General features: G+C 36.6%; 3 protein-coding genes and 3 long non-coding RNA genes across 6 annotated transcripts; 3 read left to right on the plus strand and 3 right to left on the minus strand.

Moving 5' to 3' along the window:
* Window positions 1-430: 430 nt before the first annotated feature.
* LOC128238433 (uncharacterized) lies at window positions 431-1,310 on the minus strand. The gene is made up of 3 exons (XR_008261702.1): window positions 1,058-1,310; window positions 673-818; window positions 431-560 (listed from the first exon to the last, which is right to left on the minus strand). It is a non-coding gene; the product is annotated as an uncharacterized LOC128238433 (long non-coding RNA).
* A 250-nt stretch (window positions 1,311-1,560) lies between these two features.
* LOC128238426 (dynein axonemal heavy chain 8-like) lies at window positions 1,561-6,231 on the plus strand. The gene is made up of 8 exons (XM_052954345.1): window positions 1,561-1,693; window positions 2,103-2,219; window positions 2,594-2,695; window positions 3,182-3,342; window positions 3,703-3,859; window positions 4,394-4,546; window positions 5,117-5,306; window positions 5,703-6,231. The coding sequence occupies exons 1-8, from the start codon at window positions 1,637-1,639 to the stop codon at window positions 6,110-6,112; spliced, it is 1,347 nt and encodes a 448-aa protein (XP_052810305.1). The 5' UTR covers window positions 1,561-1,636; the 3' UTR covers window positions 6,113-6,231.
* A 1,453-nt stretch (window positions 6,232-7,684) lies between these two features.
* Window positions 7,685-8,700, minus strand: LOC128211879 (uncharacterized). Its single transcript, XR_008257353.1, has 3 exons — window positions 8,312-8,700; window positions 7,927-8,072; window positions 7,685-7,814 (listed from the first exon to the last, which is right to left on the minus strand). It is a non-coding gene; the product is annotated as an uncharacterized LOC128211879 (long non-coding RNA).
* Window positions 8,701-8,761: 61 nt separating this feature from the next.
* Window positions 8,762-13,483, plus strand: LOC128239260 (dynein axonemal heavy chain 8-like). Its single transcript, XM_052955827.1, has 8 exons — window positions 8,762-8,946; window positions 9,356-9,472; window positions 9,847-9,948; window positions 10,435-10,595; window positions 10,956-11,112; window positions 11,647-11,799; window positions 12,370-12,559; window positions 12,955-13,483. The coding sequence occupies exons 1-8, from the start codon at window positions 8,890-8,892 to the stop codon at window positions 13,362-13,364; spliced, it is 1,347 nt and encodes a 448-aa protein (XP_052811787.1). The 5' UTR covers window positions 8,762-8,889; the 3' UTR covers window positions 13,365-13,483.
* Window positions 13,484-14,937: 1,454 nt separating this feature from the next.
* LOC128238455 (uncharacterized) lies at window positions 14,938-15,817 on the minus strand. Its single transcript, XR_008261707.1, has 3 exons — window positions 15,565-15,817; window positions 15,180-15,325; window positions 14,938-15,067 (listed from the first exon to the last, which is right to left on the minus strand). It is a non-coding gene; the product is annotated as an uncharacterized LOC128238455 (long non-coding RNA).
* A 250-nt stretch (window positions 15,818-16,067) lies between these two features.
* Window positions 16,068-20,737, plus strand: LOC128238447 (dynein axonemal heavy chain 8-like). Its single transcript, XM_052954378.1, has 8 exons — window positions 16,068-16,200; window positions 16,610-16,726; window positions 17,101-17,202; window positions 17,689-17,849; window positions 18,210-18,366; window positions 18,901-19,053; window positions 19,624-19,813; window positions 20,209-20,737. Exons 1-8 carry the CDS (start codon window positions 16,144-16,146, stop codon window positions 20,616-20,618), a joined length of 1,347 nt encoding a protein of 448 aa, XP_052810338.1. The 5' UTR covers window positions 16,068-16,143; the 3' UTR covers window positions 20,619-20,737.
* Window positions 20,738-22,493: the final 1,756 nt, after the last annotated feature.

The raw sequence follows: 22,493 nt of genomic DNA on the forward strand, positions 1-22,493 counted from the left end.
TAATTTAAAAGCTTAATTGTCTCATCACATCACAGTGTAGGCCTCCATCGAGTTAACCAATTATCTATCCCGGGGAATCAAGGCAGGCTAAACTCTTGTAACAATGTATGTTAACCTCTTTACATCACAATGTAGGCCTCCATCAAGTTTACCAATGATCCATCCCGGGGAATCAAGGCTGGCTAAATACTTTCACTAATTTGAATATATTTTTTACCACTTTTCATCATAGTGTAGACCTCCATCAAGTTAACCAATAAGCAACCTCAATAAATAAAGGATGGCTACACATATCCAACTAGGCAGTCTGCGAAATAACTTTTCAGATGAACTTGCCCTTTCGGGCATCTCCCTGGCAATTTTAACTTGCCCGGACCAATTTTCACTTGCCCGAATAAATTTCAAATAAAATATAAAGCAAAGATCACATCAGAGTTGTTTTATTATTCTCTAAATGACAAAAGAAGAGAGAAAACAGTATCTTCTGTCATCTCGACATCATCATCATCATCATCATCGTCGTCTTTTTCACCAAAGAAGTCTTTCATGACACTCGTTTCCTGAAAAATTACAAGGCACATATTTACTCATGTAACGGTATAATAATTTTCTGAAATGAAATTTCATGCAATTACCTCTCAGCAACAACACAAGTTTTAGATATTTAAGTACCTGCTGTGCAATATCATCATCATCATCTATCCCTACTAGGTCCTCCGGCTCCTCATCTGTATCAGAAATGACAACTGTCTTGGAAGTTGTCGATTGATCCTCTTTGTGGCATTCAGTCGCCTACCCTGACCAGATGCTGTACTAGTCTATCAGAATAAAAAATAAAGGCCAATAAATTGCAGCACTGAATAGTTCATACCTAACCTTGCATGATATGCAGTAACAGGATTGCAGCAAAACATTTAACGAGGGACTGGGCATTAGGGATTGTAATGGTTTAAGTTCTAGAGTAGAATCAGTTTATTATATTATATATTATTTCAGCTGACTTAACATAGTTCACATAGCTATATATACTACAGTAATTAAAGAAAGGAGGTCTTACCATCCAATCAAGAATGGCTGGTTCAGGGTCAAATTTTTCAATATCTTCACTCTCAAGCTTAATAGTGAGCAAGTCATTTAGCCTGTCAGCCTTTAAATGACCCCTTCTCTTTGTTTTAAGCAGTTTCATTTGGCTGAATGTTGTTTCGTTTTTGACTGATGTAGGTGGCAGTGCATAGTTATAAGCGTCTGTTGATTCGGACTGCGGAGTAAGTGTACCAGTCGATACAGACCGCGTAAAACGTCATCAAATTTAGCGACTTTTACAAAGTCGAGTAATACGTCATCAAATTTAGCGTATTTACTTTGTTTGTTGATTTTCGGATAAACGATTTCGTTCTCTTTTTTCACTTGCCCGATCGGGCAAGCAAATACGATTTTTTACTTGCCCGGCGGGATTTTTACTTGCCCCGAGCATCGGGCACATGGGTTATTTCACAGACTGACTAGGTTCGTTTATTTTCTTTATGTCACATTGTAGGCCTCCATCAAGTTTACCAATGAGCCACCCCAGGGAATCAAGGCTGGCTTGAAGAGAACATATGCTGGAATCAGTCAGGACTATCTGGATGTCTGCTCCATGCCACAGTGGAAACCTATACTCTTCGGAGTCTCCTTCCTACATACTGTTGTACAGGTGAAATCAAATATTTCATAAGTTTTGGTTGGGCCTAGCCATCATGTACATTAGTGGTATTGTTATAGTGTATTAGAAAAACATATTTTGAAAAATCTTCAATTTTGCAGATTTTCAAGACGTGTTTGCAACATTTGAGCGTGTGGCTTTTGACCAAGCTTGTGTGTGCTTACAACACAAGCTGTATGATATAAGCTAAAATTTAAAGTGGTTAGACGATATTATTTCATGCTCTCCAGTGTTATATTTTATAACAATGGTGTATTATATCATGATCAGTTTTGGGTTTGAAACAGTCAGTTATATTTTATACAATTTCACTGTTTCTCTCATTTAAAATGTTCACTGTAAAACAAGAATGTAAATGTTTGTTCATAAATCTTCTTCACATTAATGGTATCAATTACAGGAAAGAAGAAAGTTTGGACCCCTTGGTTGGAACATTCCCTATGAATTCAATTCGTCCGATTGGCAGGCTAGCGTGCAGTTTTGCCAAAACCATCTTGATGATATGGACATGAAAAAGGTTTGGTGAAAACCAGTCACAAAGTTGTAAATTTGTTAGCCACATAATGGGATGATTTGTTTGGTCATTTTGCCTTTGAGGATACATTAATTTCATGAATGTATTAATACAATAATGAAATATAAAAAAGATCTTGCTGCAGTTTTAGCTGTCGTGTTATGTCCAGCAAAATGGGCTTAAAATGGTTTTCTCTCAAAACAGACCAATGTGTCATGAGTGTTGAACAAAACAAATGCACAAAGCAAAACAGACACTTAAGTGTAGGAAATCAAATTTAAAATCCAGAAATTAAAATATATAATGGGTGGCAAGAGTTTCAAGAAGAATGTGTAAGAAGACAGAGATGTCTGTGATACATGTGTTTGTATTTTCAGGGAGTGTCCTGGGTGACAGTTCGCTATATGCTTGGAGAGGTACAGTATGGAGGCAGAGTCACTGATGACTATGACAAGAGGCTTCTCAACACATTTGCCAGGGTAACTTAGAAAGATTATGCTTCATTTTGAGTGTCTGTCACCTGGTACCAGTCTTGATACATGTTTGGAGGGCATTTTTTTTACATATATTTCATTAAAATTTACATTATATAAGTACTACCATGGAATGCTAGTACAATTGTATATTAAACAAAAAAAGATTGACAACTGTTTTTATTAAAGTTTCGAATCAAAAAAAAGTGACAGTGTTAGCTGATGGATCCAATCCACATTGTTACTCAAGTGCAAAGCAATTGAAGCCTGACATTGTTTGTGTGTGTGTTTTGTGCATGTCGAACTGAGCACCAGAAATGACTGTAAAGCAAATGCACAATAAACATGCAGTAGTCTGTAACATGACTTCTTTATTGTTGCAAAATCATGCATTGGTTTAACTAATTTTTCATAGGCATGTTTCACATGGTAATTTTGAGAATGGTAGTAAAACTGACATTTCTTTGTTATTAACTGATATATTTGTCACAGGTGTGGTTTGGAGACTTCATGTTTGCAGACAGCTTTCAGTTCTACACTGGCTACAAGATCCCCAAGGTTAAGACGTATGACATGTTTATGCAGCACATAGAGCTTCTACCACTGGTCGACTCACCGGAGGCTTTTGGACTCCACCCAAATGCTGACATCACGTAAGTCTTCAGTTGCTTGCCCAAAACCTACAAGTTTTATTGGCCAATTTTCTGCCGGTGTGTTTTTCTGTCATGACTTGCAAATTCCCTTTTAAGATTTTTAACATAAAACTTCTGAGGTAATTCCCGTAAGGTTGCAGTTCTGTGGGTTTGTACAATATAAGTATATAAATTTATGATTTCAATAGGCTTATCAGGTGCCATGTTTTATATCAACTTTGGAGCTTAAAAACACATCAGCACAATACAGATGCATGTTATTACACAAAATGGGTCATGATATATTTAAGATTTTTACATTAGGATTTGGAAACGAAAACTATTGGTAGTTTGATAATGAAGTGCCATATCCACCATCAGGTACCAGACCAACATGGCAGCCAACATTTTGGACACCACTATGAGTATCCAACCCAAAGAAGGAGGAGCTGGAGCTGGTGAGAGCAGGGAAACGGTTGTGTTCCGTATGGCTGAGGACATGCTCGATAAACTTCCGGCAGATTACATTCCTCATGAGGTTTGTTCAGGGTGCTTGCTGGTGATTTCAGGCCATTTTCTGGTCTTAAAATAATGGCAAAACGAGGATGAAATTTGAATAATGTTGACTTACTTTTGTCCAAGCAAAACACACAAGTGGAATTTCATCACATTAAATGAAGAGAAGGACAGGAAAACTGGGATATTGGACAAAAGAAATATTTTGGGTTTGATTGGAAGGGAGTGCTAGACAGTGTGTTTTTTGTAATTTTCTAAGTTAGCACAATTGCCACTCGCAATATACTTAAATTTTATTCTTGGATTTACATGCAGTTCTGCCAAAAACATAACACATCTGTTTTGCAGTTGCTCAATAATGAACATTTTCTGATGTGTAATATTACTATTACAAAGTATGTAATCAAGCCAAGGAAAAGCCTTTTGATACAAAAATTGTCTGTGTTATAAAATGTTCAAAAAACCACATCTAATAAATACTAGTTTAGTCCAAGGGAACTGCAGTACCAAGTATTGAAATCAAGGATAGCTCACTATTGTTATATTCATTTAACAGGTAAAGGACAGGTTAAGGAAGATGGGCCATCTTCATCCCGTTAACATCTTCCTGAAGCAGGAGATTGATCGTATGCAGAGAGTGATCAATATTGTCCGCATAACCCTCAGTGATCTTAAACTGGCCATAGAGGGAACCATCATCATGTCAGAGGTATTGTATGCTTCTTTGTAAATGAATATAATCCAATTAATTATTAGACTCGTACTTGATATATATGTTTACCTGAGATATTGTGAAAATGAACACACTTTAAAGCATTATATTAAGTTCTCTTTTATTCAAAGAAAAAAGTGCAATTATTGTGGTAGCCTTGGTGTTGTCTGCAGCATTGGCTGTGCGTGCATTAACTTTAACCTTGGCCATGACACAGAAATGTTAAAAATATTTAAATAAAGTATATATTTACTGTTTTATTAATTATTGAGTTCTGCCCTTTCTTGGACTGGAAAAAAATTATGAATATATCGGTGGTGCTCTTGTTTGTTAAAGATTTGTTATCAAAGTTTTTTGTCAGTAAGCTAGGTGTTTGATCTGGTGCCTAATGTTCATTAGTTACTTATTACTTTTTCTAAAGCCAAGTTTTGGGCTTCCAAAAGTCTAAATCATTTCAAATACTTTTTCATATAAAATGCAGTGATTTTATTTCTTTTTCTTGAGCTATTGAACCTGAGACTTTTAAACTTGTAGTGTACATGACTGTATGATTCTGGTATCTTTCAGAACCTGCGTGATGCCCTGGACAACATGTTTGATGCCAAGGTTCCAAACCTGTGGCGTAAAATCTCCTGGCAGTCTTCCACTCTGGGATTCTGGTACACTGAACTGCTTGAGAGGAATGAACAGTTTAATCGCTGGATATTCCAGGGGAGGCCTGATGTATTCTGGATGACTGGGCTATTCAACCCACAAGGTATAAATCGTTTTCATTAATATTTCACAGCCTACTAGTAATGTTTGATTTTTACTCTGAAATGTTGATGTTCTTCCTTGTGTGTTGAAGTACTTTCTGGTGTATCTTGATGATTAATGATAAGTCCTTGATGTTTCAACTATCACTGGTATACTGCATACATGTACATTTAGTCTTGTAAATTAGGTACTTACAGAGAATAATTGTACCTAAAAAAAATAATTCTGGAAAAAAAAGAAAATTAAAAACACTTACGAATAATATCTGCGGTCAAAAGTTAGAATCTAACTCCCAGATGATATGACCATTAGATATCAGATATTGCCATTGCTATCAAGAGTTGTTGCTGATAAATGAATGACAATTTTATTTCAACATACTGGTTTAAACTTTCAGGTTTCCTAACAGCTATGCGACAGGAGGTAACTCGAGCTCATAAAGGCTGGGCGCTGGACTCTGTCACCTTACACAATGATGTTCTCAAAGCAAGCAAGGAGGACATCACAAGTCCACCAGCGGAGGGCGTGTACATCTTCGGCCTGTACCTTGATGGAGCCTCCTGGGATAGGCGTAACTGTCGCCTTGCAGAGTCTCACCCCAAGGTGTTGTTCACGCTGCTCCCTGTGGTTCACATGTATGCCATCAACTCAACAGCGCCCAAAGACCCCAGGCTCTATCAGTGCCCCATTTACAAGAAGCCCCAAAGGACCGATCTCACCTATATATCGTTCATTGTTCTGAAAACCACACAAAGTCCTGATCACTGGACACTTCGAGGTGTAGGAGCCTTGTGTGACATCAAGTAACTTATTGACATTTTTTGAAGCAAACTAGGCTTCTATTTATTAATGCAGTTTTGTTTTAATTTATTTGTTCTTTCTCATTTATAATGTTAAGAATTACTGAAATAAACTACTTAGATTTACATTTTGTTATCGTACATTTTTATAATTTACCAAGGCAAAACAATATTTTGTGGATATGATATACATGTAGAAGAAAAAACATCAACAGGGTACAATGTAGTAGTACACTTTTTACAAGTTTGTCAAGTGTAAGAATCATAACTATGACAATATGTTTTGAATTGCATCTCTTCACATTTCAACGTTTGGCAGCATAATTTGACAAATAAGGTGGAAGCGAATTTATGACTAGATTGGTTGATTGTAATTTTTAATTGTGTGCAGTGCATGGTGCTATAATCTAAAGTCTGACACTCGCCCACATGTAATCAATTACCTTCCTTGATGTTCATTTTTTTATTTTACAAAGGAATTCAGATCGTAATGTGTTCTTACAAAATGATAGATGTGACTACTTGACAACTTCTTTTATTATTGGTCAAATTTACTATGGACTAGGATGAGGTGAAATTAACAAATGAAGTGTGTTCATGTTTTTTTTAGAAATGGTTAAGGTATAGCCTTGATTTCATCATTTGCTTATTTTCCGCTGCCATAGATGTCAAGCAAAAACCTAGTGTTAGCCATTGAAAATATTCACATGTAACATTGTACAAGTGTTAGCAATGATGACAATGTGTGTATGTGTTGCAAATCATACTATTTGAATTTGAGTGTTTCAAAACCAAGAAAAAACATATCTGCTTGGAGTGCATTTTTTAGTTATTCTGGTAATCATTTTATACCCTACAAATCATTCAAAGGTGGAGCGGCCCTTGACTTAAATGCCGTGACCCCAAAGCCATTCAGATGGATCTCAGACATAACCTGGCTAAATCTAGTCCAGCTGAGTGGCCTGGGCCAGTTCTCTGAGATTCTCAACCAGGTGACCCGCAATAACCAAGGCTGGAAGGCGTGGTTCGATACTGATGCACCTGAGGAGGAGATTATGCCTGATGGATACAATGCTGCACTCGACTCATTCAAGAAACTTCTCTTGATCAGGTTACCCCCTGTTGTTCAAACATGAGAACTTTACAAGTTAATTTAAAAGCTTAATTGTCTCATCACATCACAGTGTAGGCCTCCATCGAGTTAACCAATTATCTATCCCGGGGAATCAAGGCAGGCTAAACTCTTGTAACAATGTATGTTAACCTCTTTACATCACAATGTAGGCCTCCATCAAGTTTACCAATGATCCATCCCGGGGAATCAAGGCTGGCTAAATACTTTCACTAATTTGAATATATTTTTTACCACTTTTCATCATAGTGTAGACCTCCATCAAGTTAACCAATAAGCAACCTCAATAAATAAAGGATGGCTACACATATCCAACTAGGCAGTCTGCGAAATAACTTTTCAGATGAACTTGCCCTTTCGGGCATCTCCCTGGCAATTTTAACTTGCCCGGACCAATTTTCACTTGCCCGAATAAATTTCAAATAAAATATAAAGCAAAGATCACATCAGAGTTGTTTTATTATTCTCTAAATGACAAAAGAAGAGAGAAAACAGTATCTTCTGTCATCTCGACATCATCATCATCATCATCATCGTCGTCTTTTTCACCAAAGAAGTCTTTCATGACACTCGTTTCCTGAAAAATTACAAGGCACATATTTACTCATGTAACGGTATAATAATTTTCTGAAATGAAATTTCATGCAATTACCTCTCAGCAACAACACAAGTTTTAGATATTTAAGTACCTGCTGTGCAATATCATCATCATCATCTATCCCTACTAGGTCCTCCGGCTCCTCATCTGTATCAGAAATGACAACTGTCTTGGAAGTTGTCGATTGATCCTCTTTGTGGCATTCAGTCGCCTACCCTGACCAGATGCTGTACTAGTCTATCAGAATAAAAAATAAAGGCCAATAAATTGCAGCACTGAATAGTTCATACCTAACCTTGCATGATATGCAGTAACAGGATTGCAGCAAAACATTTAACGAGGGACTGGGCATTAGGGATTGTAATGGTTTAAGTTCTAGAGTAGAATCAGTTTATTATATTATATATTATTTCAGCTGACTTAACATAGTTCACATAGCTATATATACTACAGTAATTAAAGAAAGGAGGTCTTACCATCCAATCAAGAATGGCTGGTTCAGGGTCAAATTTTTCAATATCTTCACTCTCAAGCTTAATAGTGAGCAAGTCATTTAGCCTGTCAGCCTTTAAATGACCCCTTCTCTTTGTTTTAAGCAGTTTCATTTGGCTGAATGTTGTTTCGTTTTTGACTGATGTAGGTGGCAGTGCATAGTTATAAGCGTCTGTTGATTCGGACTGCGGAGTAAGTGTACCAGTCGATACAGACCGCGTAAAACGTCATCAAATTTAGCGACTTTTACAAAGTCGAGTAATACGTCATCAAATTTAGCGTATTTACTTTGTTTGTTGATTTTCGGATAAACGATTTCGTTCTCTTTTTTCACTTGCCCGATCGGGCAAGCAAATACGATTTTTTACTTGCCCGGCGGGATTTTACTTGCCCCGAGCATCGGGCACATGGGTTATTTCACAGACTGACTAGGTTCGTTTATTTTCTTTATGTCACATTGTAGGCCTCCATCAAGTTTACCAATGAGCCACCCCAGGGAATCAAGGCTGGCTTGAAGAGAACATATGCTGGAATCAGTCAGGACTATCTGGATGTCTGCTCCATGCCACAGTGGAAACCTATACTCTTCGGAGTCTCCTTCCTACATACTGTTGTACAGGTGAAATCAAATATTTCATAAGTTTTGGTTGGGCCTAGCCATCATGTACATTAGTGGTATTGTTATAGTGTATTAGAAAAACATATTTTGAAAAATCTTCAATTTTGCAGATTTTCAAGACGTGTTTGCAACATTTGAGCGTGTGGCTTTTGACCAAGCTTGTGTGTGCTTACAACACAAGCTGTATGATATAAGCTAAAATTTAAAGTGGTTAGACGATATTATTTCATGCTCTCCAGTGTTATATTTTATAACAATGGTGTATTATATCATGATCAGTTTTGGGTTTGAAACAGTCAGTTATATTTTATACAATTTCACTGTTTCTCTCATTTAAAATGTTCACTGTAAAACAAGAATGTAAATGTTTGTTCATAAATCTTCTTCACATTAATGGTATCAATTACAGGAAAGAAGAAAGTTTGGACCCCTTGGTTGGAACATTCCCTATGAATTCAATTCGTCCGATTGGCAGGCTAGCGTGCAGTTTTGCCAAAACCATCTTGATGATATGGACATGAAAAAGGTTTGGTGAAAACCAGTCACAAAGTTGTAAATTTGTTAGCCACATAATGGGATGATTTGTTTGGTCATTTTGCCTTTGAGGATACATTAATTTCATGAATGTATTAATACAATAATGAAATATAAAAAAGATCTTGCTGCAGTTTTAGCTGTCGTGTTATGTCCAGCAAAATGGGCTTAAAATGGTTTTCTCTCAAAACAGACCAATGTGTCATGAGTGTTGAACAAAACAAATGCACAAAGCAAAACAGACACTTAAGTGTAGGAAATCAAATTTAAAATCCAGAAATTAAAATATATAATGGGTGGCAAGAGTTTCAAGAAGAATGTGTAAGAAGACAGAGATGTCTGTGATACATGTGTTTGTATTTTCAGGGAGTGTCCTGGGTGACAGTTCGCTATATGCTTGGAGAGGTACAGTATGGAGGCAGAGTCACTGATGACTATGACAAGAGGCTTCTCAACACATTTGCCAGGGTAACTTAGAAAGATTATGCTTCATTTTGAGTGTCTGTCACCTGGTACCAGTCTTGATACATGTTTGGAGGGCATTTTTTTTACATATATTTCATTAAAATTTACATTATATAAGTACTACCATGGAATGCTAGTACAATTGTATATTAAACAAAAAAAGATTGACAACTGTTTTTATTAAAGTTTCGAATCAAAAAAAAGTGACAGTGTTAGCTGATGGATCCAATCCACATTGTTACTCAAGTGCAAAGCAATTGAAGCCTGACATTGTTTGTGTGTGTGTTTTGTGCATGTCGAACTGAGCACCAGAAATGACTGTAAAGCAAATGCACAATAAACATGCAGTAGTCTGTAACATGACTTCTTTATTGTTGCAAAATCATGCATTGGTTTAACTAATTTTTCATAGGCATGTTTCACATGGTAATTTTGAGAATGGTAGTAAAACTGACATTTCTTTGTTATTAACTGATATATTTGTCACAGGTGTGGTTTGGAGACTTCATGTTTGCAGACAGCTTTCAGTTCTACACTGGCTACAAGATCCCCAAGGTTAAGACGTATGACATGTTTATGCAGCACATAGAGCTTCTACCACTGGTCGACTCACCGGAGGCTTTTGGACTCCACCCAAATGCTGACATCACGTAAGTCTTCAGTTGCTTGCCCAAAACCTACAAGTTTTATTGGCCAATTTTCTGCCGGTGTGTTTTTCTGTCATGACTTGCAAATTCCCTTTTAAGATTTTTAACATAAAACTTCTGAGGTAATTCCCGTAAGGTTGCAGTTCTGTGGGTTTGTACAATATAAGTATATAAATTTATGATTTCAATAGGCTTATCAGGTGCCATGTTTTATATCAACTTTGGAGCTTAAAAACACATCAGCACAATACAGATGCATGTTATTACACAAAATGGGTCATGATATATTTAAGATTTTTACATTAGGATTTGGAAACGAAAACTATTGGTAGTTTGATAATGAAGTGCCATATCCACCATCAGGTACCAGACCAACATGGCAGCCAACATTTTGGACACCACTATGAGTATCCAACCCAAAGAAGGAGGAGCTGGAGCTGGTGAGAGCAGGGAAACGGTTGTGTTCCGTATGGCTGAGGACATGCTCGATAAACTTCCGGCAGATTACATTCCTCATGAGGTTTGTTCAGGGTGCTTGCTGGTGATTTCAGGCCATTTTCTGGTCTTAAAATAATGGCAAAACGAGGATGAAATTTGAATAATGTTGACTTACTTTTGTCCAAGCAAAACACACAAGTGGAATTTCATCACATTAAATGAAGAGAAGGACAGGAAAACTGGGATATTGGACAAAAGAAATATTTTGGGTTTGATTGGAAGGGAGTGCTAGACAGTGTGTTTTTTGTAATTTTCTAAGTTAGCACAATTGCCACTCGCAATATACTTAAATTTTATTCTTGGATTTACATGCAGTTCTGCCAAAAACATAACACATCTGTTTTGCAGTTGCTCAATAATGAACATTTTCTGATGTGTAATATTACTATTACAAAGTATGTAATCAAGCCAAGGAAAAGCCTTTTGATACAAAAATTGTCTGTGTTATAAAATGTTCAAAAAACCACATCTAATAAATACTAGTTTAGTCCAAGGGAACTGCAGTACCAAGTATTGAAATCAAGGATAGCTCACTATTGTTATATTCATTTAACAGGTAAAGGACAGGTTAAGGAAGATGGGCCATCTTCATCCCGTTAACATCTTCCTGAAGCAGGAGATTGATCGTATGCAGAGAGTGATCAATATTGTCCGCATAACCCTCAGTGATCTTAAACTGGCCATAGAGGGAACCATCATCATGTCAGAGGTATTGTATGCTTCTTTGTAAATGAATATAATCCAATTAATTATTAGACTCGTACTTGATATATATGTTTACCTGAGATATTGTGAAAATGAACACACTTTAAAGCATTATATTAAGTTCTCTTTTATTCAAAGAAAAAAGTGCAATTATTGTGGTAGCCTTGGTGTTGTCTGCAGCATTGGCTGTGCGTGCATTAACTTTAACCTTGGCCATGACACAGAAATGTTAAAAATATTTAAATAAAGTATATATTTACTGTTTTATTAATTATTGAGTTCTGCCCTTTCTTGGACTGGAAAAAAATTATGAATATATCGGTGGTGCTCTTGTTTGTTAAAGATTTGTTATCAAAGTTTTTTGTCAGTAAGCTAGGTGTTTGATCTGGTGCCTAATGTTCATTAGTTACTTATTACTTTTTCTAAAGCCAAGTTTTGGGCTTCCAAAAGTCTAAATCATTTCAAATACTTTTTCATATAAAATGCAGTGATTTTATTTCTTTTTCTTGAGCTATTGAACCTGAGACTTTTAAACTTGTAGTGTACATGACTGTATGATTCTGGTATCTTTCAGAACCTGCGTGATGCCCTGGACAACATGTTTGATGCCAAGGTTCCAAACCTGTGGCGTAAAATCTCCTGGCAGTCTTCCACTCTGGGATTCTGGTACACTGAACTGCTTGAGAGGAATGAACAGTTTAATCGCTGGATATTCCAGGGGAGGCCTGATGTATTCTGGATGACTGGGCTATTCAACCCACAAGGTATAAATCGTTTTCATTAATATTTCACAGCCTACTAGTAATGTTTGATTTTTACTCTGAAATGTTGATGTTCTTCCTTGTGTGTTGAAGTACTTTCTGGTGTATCTTGATGATTAATGATAAGTCCTTGATGTTTCAACTATCACTGGTATACTGCATACATGTACATTTAGTCTTGTAAATTAGGTACTTACAGAGAATAATTGTACCTAAAAAAAATAATTCTGGAAAAAAAGAAAATTAAAAACACTTACGAATAATATCTGCGGTCAAAAGTTAGAATCTAACTCCCAGATGATATGACCATTAGATATCAGATATTGCCATTGCTATCAAGAGTTGTTGCTGATAAATGAATGACAATTTTATTTCAACATACTGGTTTAAACTTTCAGGTTTCCTAACAGCTATGCGACAGGAGGTAACTCGAGCTCATAAAGGCTGGGCGCTGGACTCTGTCACCTTACACAATGATGTTCTCAAAGCAAGCAAGGAGGACATCACAAGTCCACCAGCGGAGGGCGTGTACATCTTCGGCCTGTACCTTGATGGAGCCTCCTGGGATAGGCGTAACTGTCGCCTTGCAGAGTCTCACCCCAAGGTGTTGTTCACGCTGCTCCCTGTGGTTCACATGTATGCCATCAACTCAACAGCGCCCAAAGACCCCAGGCTCTATCAGTGCCCCATTTACAAGAAGCCCCAAAGGACCGATCTCACCTATATATCGTTCATTGTTCTGAAAACCACACAAAGTCCTGATCACTGGACACTTCGAGGTGTAGGAGCCTTGTGTGACATCAAGTAACTTATTGACATTTTTTGAAGCAAACTAGGCTTCTATTTATTAATGCAGTTTTGTTTTAATTTATTTGTTCTTTCTCATTTATAATGTTAAGAATTACTGAAATAAACTACTTAGATTTACATTTTGTTATCGTACATTTTTATAATTTACCAAGGCAAAACAATATTTTGTGGATATGATATACATGTAGAAGAAAAAACATCAACAGGGTACAATGTAGTAGTACACTTTTTACAAGTTTGTCAAGTGTAAGAATCATAACTATGACAATATGTTTTGAATTGCATCTCTTCACATTTCAACGTTTGGCAGCATAATTTGACAAATAAGGTGGAAGCGAATTTATGACTAGATTGGTTGATTGTAATTTTTAATTGTGTGCAGTGCATGGTGCTATAATCTAAAGTCTGACACTCGCCCACATGTAATCAATTACCTTCCTTGATGTTCATTTTTTTATTTTACAAAGGAATTCAGATCGTAATGTGTTCTTACAAAAATGATAGATGTGACTACTTGACAACTTCTTTTATTATTGGTCAAATTTACTATGGACTAGGATGAGGTGAAATTAACAAATGAAGTGTGTTCATGTTTTTTTTAGAAATGGTTAAGGTATAGCCTTGATTTCATCATTTGCTTATTTTCCGCTGCCATAGATGTCAAGCAAAAACCTAGTGTTAGCCATTGAAAATATTCACATGTAACATTGTACAAGTGTTAGCAATGATGACAATGTGTGTATGTGTTGCAAATCATACTATTTGAATTTGAGTGTTTCAAAACCAAGAAAAAACATATCTGCTTGGAGTGCATTTTTTAGTTATTCTGGTAATCATTTTATACCCTACAAATCATTCAAAGGTGGAGCGGCCCTTGACTTAAATGCCGTGACCCCAAAGCCATTCAGATGGATCTCAGACATAACCTGGCTAAATCTAGTCCAGCTGAGTGGCCTGGGCCAGTTCTCTGAGATTCTCAACCAGGTGACCCGCAATAACCAAGGCTGGAAGGCGTGGTTCGATACTGATGCACCTGAGGAGGAGATTATGCCTGATGGATACAATGCTGCACTCGACTCATTCAAGAAACTTCTCTTGATCAGGTTACCCCCTGTTGTTCAAACATGAGAACTTTACAAGTTAATTTAAAAGCTTAATTGTCTCATCACATCACAGTGTAGGCCTCCATCGAGTTAACCAATTATCTATCCCGGGGAATCAAGGCAGGCTAAACTCTTGTAACAATGTATGTTAACCTCTTTACATCACAATGTAGGCCTCCATCAAGTTTACCAATGATCCATCCCGGGGAATCAAGGCTGGCTAAATACTTTCACTAATTTGAATATATTTTTTACCACTTTTCATCATAGTGTAGACCTCCATCAAGTTAACCAATAAGCAACCTCAATAAATAAAGGATGGCTACACATATCCAACTAGGCAGTCTGCGAAATAACTTTTCAGATGAACTTGCCCTTTCGGGCATCTCCCTGGCAATTTTAACTTGCCCGGACCAATTTTCACTTGCCCGAATAAATTTCAAATAAAATATAAAGCAAAGATCACATCAGAGTTGTTTTATTATTCTCTAAATGACAAAAGAAGAGAGAAAACAGTATCTTCTGTCATCTCGACATCATCATCATCATCATCATCGTCGTCTTTTTCACCAAAGAAGTCTTTCATGACACTCGTTTCCTGAAAAATTACAAGGCACATATTTACTCATGTAACGGTATAATAATTTTCTGAAATGAAATTTCATGCAATTACCTCTCAGCAACAACACAAGTTTTAGATATTTAAGTACCTGCTGTGCAATATCATCATCATCATCTATCCCTACTAGGTCCTCCGGCTCCTCATCTGTATCAGAAATGACAACTGTCTTGGAAGTTGTCGATTGATCCTCTTTGTGGCATTCAGTCGCCTACCCTGACCAGATGCTGTACTAGTCTATCAGAATAAAAAATAAAGGCCAATAAATTGCAGCACTGAATAGTTCATACCTAACCTTGCATGATATGCAGTAACAGGATTGCAGCAAAACATTTAACGAGGGACTGGGCATTAGGGATTGTAATGGTTTAAGTTCTAGAGTAGAATCAGTTTATTATATTATATATTATTTCAGCTGACTTAACATAGTTCACATAGCTATATATACTACAGTAATTAAAGAAAGGAGGTCTTACCATCCAATCAAGAATGGCTGGTTCAGGGTCAAATTTTTCAATATCTTCACTCTCAAGCTTAATAGTGAGCAAGTCATTTAGCCTGTCAGCCTTTAAATGACCCCTTCTCTTTGTTTTAAGCAGTTTCATTTGGCTGAATGTTGTTTCGTTTTTGACTGATGTAGGTGGCAGTGCATAGTTATAAGCGTCTGTTGATTCGGACTGCGGAGTAAGTGTACCAGTCGATACAGACCGCGTAAAACGTCATCAAATTTAGCGACTTTTACAAAGTCGAGTAATACGTCATCAAATTTAGCGTATTTACTTTGTTTGTTGATTTTCGGATAAACGATTTCGTTCTCTTTTTTCACTTGCCCGATCGGGCAAGCAAATACGATTTTTTACTTGCCCGGCGGGATTTTTACTTGCCCCGAGCATCGGGCACATGGGTTATTTCACAGACTGACTAGGTTCGTTTATTTTCTTTATGTCACATTGTAGGCCTCCATCAAGTTTACCAATGAGCCACCCCAGGGAATCAAGGCTGGCTTGAAGAGAACATATGCTGGAATCAGTCAGGACTATCTGGATGTCTGCTCCATGCCACAGTGGAAACCTATACTCTTCGGAGTCTCCTTCCTACATACTGTTGTACAGGTGAAATCAAATATTTCATAAGTTTTGGTTGGGCCTAGCCATCATGTACATTAGTGGTATTGTTATAGTGTATTAGAAAAACATATTTTGAAAAATCTTCAATTTTGCAGATTTTCAAGACGTGTTTGCAACATTTGAGCGTGTGGCTTTTGACCAAGCTTGTGTGTGCTTACAACACAAGCTGTATGATATAAGCTAAAATTTAAAGTGGTTAGACGATATTATTTCATGCTCTCCAGTGTTATATTTTATAACAATGGTGTATTATATCATGATCAGTTTTGGGTTTGAAACAGTCAGTTATATTTTATACAATTTCACTGTTTCTCTCATTTAAAATGTTCACTGTAAAACAAGAATGTAAATGTTTGTTCATAAATCTTCTTCACATTAATGGTATCAATTACAGGAAAGAAGAAAGTTTGGACCCCTTGGTTGGAACATTCCCTATGAATTCAATTCGTCCGATTGGCAGGCTAGCGTGCAGTTTTGCCAAAACCATCTTGATGATATGGACATGAAAAAGGTTTGGTGAAAACCAGTCACAAAGTTGTAAATTTGTTAGCCACATAATGGGATGATTTGTTTGGTCATTTTGCCTTTGAGGATACATTAATTTCATGAATGTATTAATACAATAATGAAATATAAAAAAGATCTTGCTGCAGTTTTAGCTGTCGTGTTATGTCCAGCAAAATGGGCTTAAAATGGTTTTCTCTCAAAACAGACCAATGTGTCATGAGTGTTGAACAAAACAAATGCACAAAGCAAAACAGACACTTAAGTGTAGGAAATCAAATTTAAAATCCAGAAATTAAAATATATAATGGGTGGCAAGAGTTTCAAGAAGAATGTGTAAGAAGACAGAGATGTCTGTGATACATGTGTTTGTATTTTCAGGGAGTGTCCTGGGTGACAGTTCGCTATATGCTTGGAGAGGTACAGTATGGAGGCAGAGTCACTGATGACTATGACAAGAGGCTTCTCAACACATTTGCCAGGGTAACTTAGAAAGATTATGCTTCATTTTGAGTGTCTGTCACCTGGTACCAGTCTTGATACATGTTTGGAGGGCATTTTTTTTACATATATTTCATTAAAATTTACATTATATAAGTACTACCATGGAATGCTAGTACAATTGTATATTAAACAAAAAAAGATTGACAACTGTTTTTATTAAAGTTTCGAATCAAAAAAAAGTGACAGTGTTAGCTGATGGATCCAATCCACATTGTTACTCAAGTGCAAAGCAATTGAAGCCTGACATTGTTTGTGTGTGTGTTTTGTGCATGTCGAACTGAGCACCAGAAATGACTGTAAAGCAAATGCACAATAAACATGCAGTAGTCTGTAACATGACTTCTTTATTGTTGCAAAATCATGCATTGGTTTAACTAATTTTTCATAGGCATGTTTCACATGGTAATTTTGAGAATGGTAGTAAAACTGACATTTCTTTGTTATTAACTGATATATTTGTCACAGGTGTGGTTTGGAGACTTCATGTTTGCAGACAGCTTTCAGTTCTACACTGGCTACAAGATCCCCAAGGTTAAGACGTATGACATGTTTATGCAGCACATAGAGCTTCTACCACTGGTCGACTCACCGGAGGCTTTTGGACTCCACCCAAATGCTGACATCACGTAAGTCTTCAGTTGCTTGCCCAAAACCTACAAGTTTTATTGGCCAATTTTCTGCCGGTGTGTTTTTCTGTCATGACTTGCAAATTCCCTTTTAAGATTTTTAACATAAAACTTCTGAGGTAATTCCCGTAAGGTTGCAGTTCTGTGGGTTTGTACAATATAAGTATATAAATTTATGATTTCAATAGGCTTATCAGGTGCCATGTTTTATATCAACTTTGGAGCTTAAAAACACATCAGCACAATACAGATGCATGTTATTACACAAAATGGGTCATGATATATTTAAGATTTTTACATTAGGATTTGGAAACGAAAACTATTGGTAGTTTGATAATGAAGTGCCATATCCACCATCAGGTACCAGACCAACATGGCAGCCAACATTTTGGACACCACTATGAGTATCCAACCCAAAGAAGGAGGAGCTGGAGCTGGTGAGAGCAGGGAAACGGTTGTGTTCCGTATGGCTGAGGACATGCTCGATAAACTTCCGGCAGATTACATTCCTCATGAGGTTTGTTCAGGGTGCTTGCTGGTGATTTCAGGCCATTTTCTGGTCTTAAAATAATGGCAAAACGAGGATGAAATTTGAATAATGTTGACTTACTTTTGTCCAAGCAAAACACACAAGTGGAATTTCATCACATTAAATGAAGAGAAGGACAGGAAAACTGGGATATTGGACAAAAGAAATATTTTGGGTTTGATTGGAAGGGAGTGCTAGACAGTGTGTTTTTTGTAATTTTCTAAGTTAGCACAATTGCCACTCGCAATATACTTAAATTTTATTCTTGGATTTACATGCAGTTCTGCCAAAAACATAACACATCTGTTTTGCAGTTGCTCAATAATGAACATTTTCTGATGTGTAATATTACTATTACAAAGTATGTAATCAAGCCAAGGAAAAGCCTTTTGATACAAAAATTGTCTGTGTTATAAAATGTTCAAAAAACCACATCTAATAAATACTAGTTTAGTCCAAGGGAACTGCAGTACCAAGTATTGAAATCAAGGATAGCTCACTATTGTTATATTCATTTAACAGGTAAAGGACAGGTTAAGGAAGATGGGCCATCTTCATCCCGTTAACATCTTCCTGAAGCAGGAGATTGATCGTATGCAGAGAGTGATCAATATTGTCCGCATAACCCTCAGTGATCTTAAACTGGCCATAGAGGGAACCATCATCATGTCAGAGGTATTGTATGCTTCTTTGTAAATGAATATAATCCAATTAATTATTAGACTCGTACTTGATATATATGTTTACCTGAGATATTGTGAAAATGAACACACTTTAAAGCATTATATTAAGTTCTCTTTTATTCAAAGAAAAAAGTGCAATTATTGTGGTAGCCTTGGTGTTGTCTGCAGCATTGGCTGTGCGTGCATTAACTTTAACCTTGGCCATGACACAGAAATGTTAAAAATATTTAAATAAAGTATATATTTACTGTTTTATTAATTATTGAGTTCTGCCCTTTCTTGGACTGGAAAAAAATTATGAATATATCGGTGGTGCTCTTGTTTGTTAAAGATTTGTTATCAAAGTTTTTTGTCAGTAAGCTAGGTGTTTGATCTGGTGCCTAATGTTCATTAGTTACTTATTACTTTTTCTAAAGCCAAGTTTTGGGCTTCCAAAAGTCTAAATCATTTCAAATACTTTTTCATATAAAATGCAGTGATTTTATTTCTTTTTCTTGAGCTATTGAACCTGAGACTTTTAAACTTGTAGTGTACATGACTGTATGATTCTGGTATCTTTCAGAACCTGCGTGATGCCCTGGACAACATGTTTGATGCCAAGGTTCCAAACCTGTGGCGTAAAATCTCCTGGCAGTCTTCCACTCTGGGATTCTGGTACACTGAACTGCTTGAGAGGAATGAACAGTTTAATCGCTGGATATTCCAGGGGAGGCCTGATGTATTCTGGATGACTGGGCTATTCAACCCACAAGGTATAAATCGTTTTCATTAATATTTCACAGCCTACTAGTAATGTTTGATTTTTACTCTGAAATGTTGATGTTCTTCCTTGTGTGTTGAAGTACTTTCTGGTGTATCTTGATGATTAATGATAAGTCCTTGATGTTTCAACTATCACTGGTATACTGCATACATGTACATTTAGTCTTGTAAATTAGGTACTTACAGAGAATAATTGTACCTAAAAAAAATAATTCTGGAAAAAAAGAAAATTAAAAACACTTACGAATAATATCTGCGGTCAAAAGTTAGAATCTAACTCCCAGATGATATGACCATTAGATATCAGATATTGCCATTGCTATCAAGAGTTGTTGCTGATAAATGAATGACAATTTTATTTCAACATACTGGTTTAAACTTTCAGGTTTCCTAACAGCTATGCGACAGGAGGTAACTCGAGCTCATAAAGGCTGGGCGCTGGACTCTGTCACCTTACACAATGATGTTCTCAAAGCAAGCAAGGAGGACATCACAAGTCCACCAGCGGAGGGCGTGTACATCTTCGGCCTGTACCTTGATGGAGCCTCCTGGGATAGGCGTAACTGTCGCCTTGCAGAGTCTCACCCCAAGGTGTTGTTCACGCTGCTCCCTGTGGTTCACATGTATGCCATCAACTCAACAGCGCCCAAAGACCCCAGGCTCTATCAGTGCCCCATTTACAAGAAGCCCCAAAGGACCGATCTCACCTATATATCGTTCATTGTTCTGAAAACCACACAAAGTCCTGATCACTGGACACTTCGAGGTGTAGGAGCCTTGTGTGACATCAAGTAACTTATTGACATTTTTTGAAGCAAACTAGGCTTCTATTTATTAATGCAGTTTTGTTTTAATTTATTTGTTCTTTCTCATTTATAATGTTAAGAATTACTGAAATAAACTACTTAGATTTACATTTTGTTATCGTACATTTTTATAATTTACCAAGGCAAAACAATATTTTGTGGATATGATATACATGTAGAAGAAAAAACATCAACAGGGTACAATGTAGTAGTACACTTTTTACAAGTTTGTCAAGTGTAAGAATCATAACTATGACAATATGTTTTGAATTGCATCTCTTCACATTTCAACGTTTGGCAGCATAATTTGACAAATAAGGTGGAAGCGAATTTATGACTAGATTGGTTGATTGTAATTTTTAATTGTGTGCAGTGCATGGTGCTATAATCTAAAGTCTGACACTCGCCCACATGTAATCAATTACCTTCCTTGATGTTCATTTTTTTATTTTACAAAGGAATTCAGATCGTAATGTGTTCTTACAAAAATGATAGATGTGACTACTTGACAACTTCTTTTATTATTGGTCCAGCTTTTGAGGCCCACATCGTAGAGGACATTCCCTTTGCCAATTGAAGAACCTGTGACCAGCAGTTATTAAATAAATGCTCGAGATCTATACCTTTGAATTATGATAATCACTTCGACCGTGAACATTTCACCTCAAAATCTATACGAGTCCTCAACATGTATTTTTCTAAGGCAATTTTGTTATGAACGTTGATGACTATGCATTTTAGTTATTTTATTGCTAAAAGTTGCTGTGACCTTTGACATTAAGATCAATAGGGTAATACACATGTACACGTACCCTCAACGAACAACCTTCTTGTGGAGTTTGAGGACCATTATAAGAACCATAGACAAAGTCGTTTTGAATTTTATTCTGAAACAAGGACACTGACGGCATTCGCGTCGACATGAACATTACATCTATCTAAAGACAGTGCACGGCTTCAGACGCAACAGATACAAGCATGCTCGACGCAGAAGTGGTCGACTTCTCTTATATATATATATATATATATATATATATATATATATATATATATATATATATATATATATATATAGGCCCTGAACCTCCACACGGAGAACTAATTCTGCCAATTTGCATATTACCAACCAAGTACATTAACGTACTATGAATGCACTTACGCCTACAGCGAAACGTTACACATGTTTACGTTTAGTATCCATATTGATAGGTTCAGTTGTTAAAATATAACCGTATCTTAGCAATGACATCATAATAAAGCTACAGTTGCATTTTCTTTCAAATACTATTTTGTTTACTCATGACTAGTCTAGTCCCTAGAGGTATTTGTGCGCATTTTTTGTCCAGAACGTTTCTTGGTTTATTTGTGGCGGGGCATGTCTGAAGTTCATTTTTAGCGAGGGTGGACAGCGGCATCCCCAAAGTTACCATGGTAACCAAGACAACAGCCAAGATGGATGCCGTTTTCTTAGCCCATACAATACAATACAATACAATAAGTTTTATTTCAAGTCGGCAAGACACAAACATATGCAACATAAGCTCTGATGAGCTTTTTAACCGACCGTTAACAAGTGTATATGAGATCAACACGAGTAAAAATAGCTATAAAAGGAAAAAGTATTAGATATTTCTACATTATATATCATCTAAAAGCACACATATTAAGCATATCTAAAGCTGTGGAAAACGCTGCTGATCCTGACCAGTGGCCTAAAAACTGCTATAAGAACTTATGTAAATAAAACACTGAATTATCAATACCAGCACAAAAGTGCGACTGCAAAGAAAAATGGTTTTAAGAAATCAATTATCCCCCCAAATCAGATTTGAGAAGAACTGATCAGCAACTTTCTCACAGAGGG

Source organism: Mya arenaria, chromosome 1, assembly GCF_026914265.1.
Source record: "Mya arenaria isolate MELC-2E11 chromosome 1, ASM2691426v1".
Classification (NCBI taxonomy): Eukaryota; Metazoa; Mollusca; class Bivalvia; order Myida; family Myidae; genus Mya; species Mya arenaria.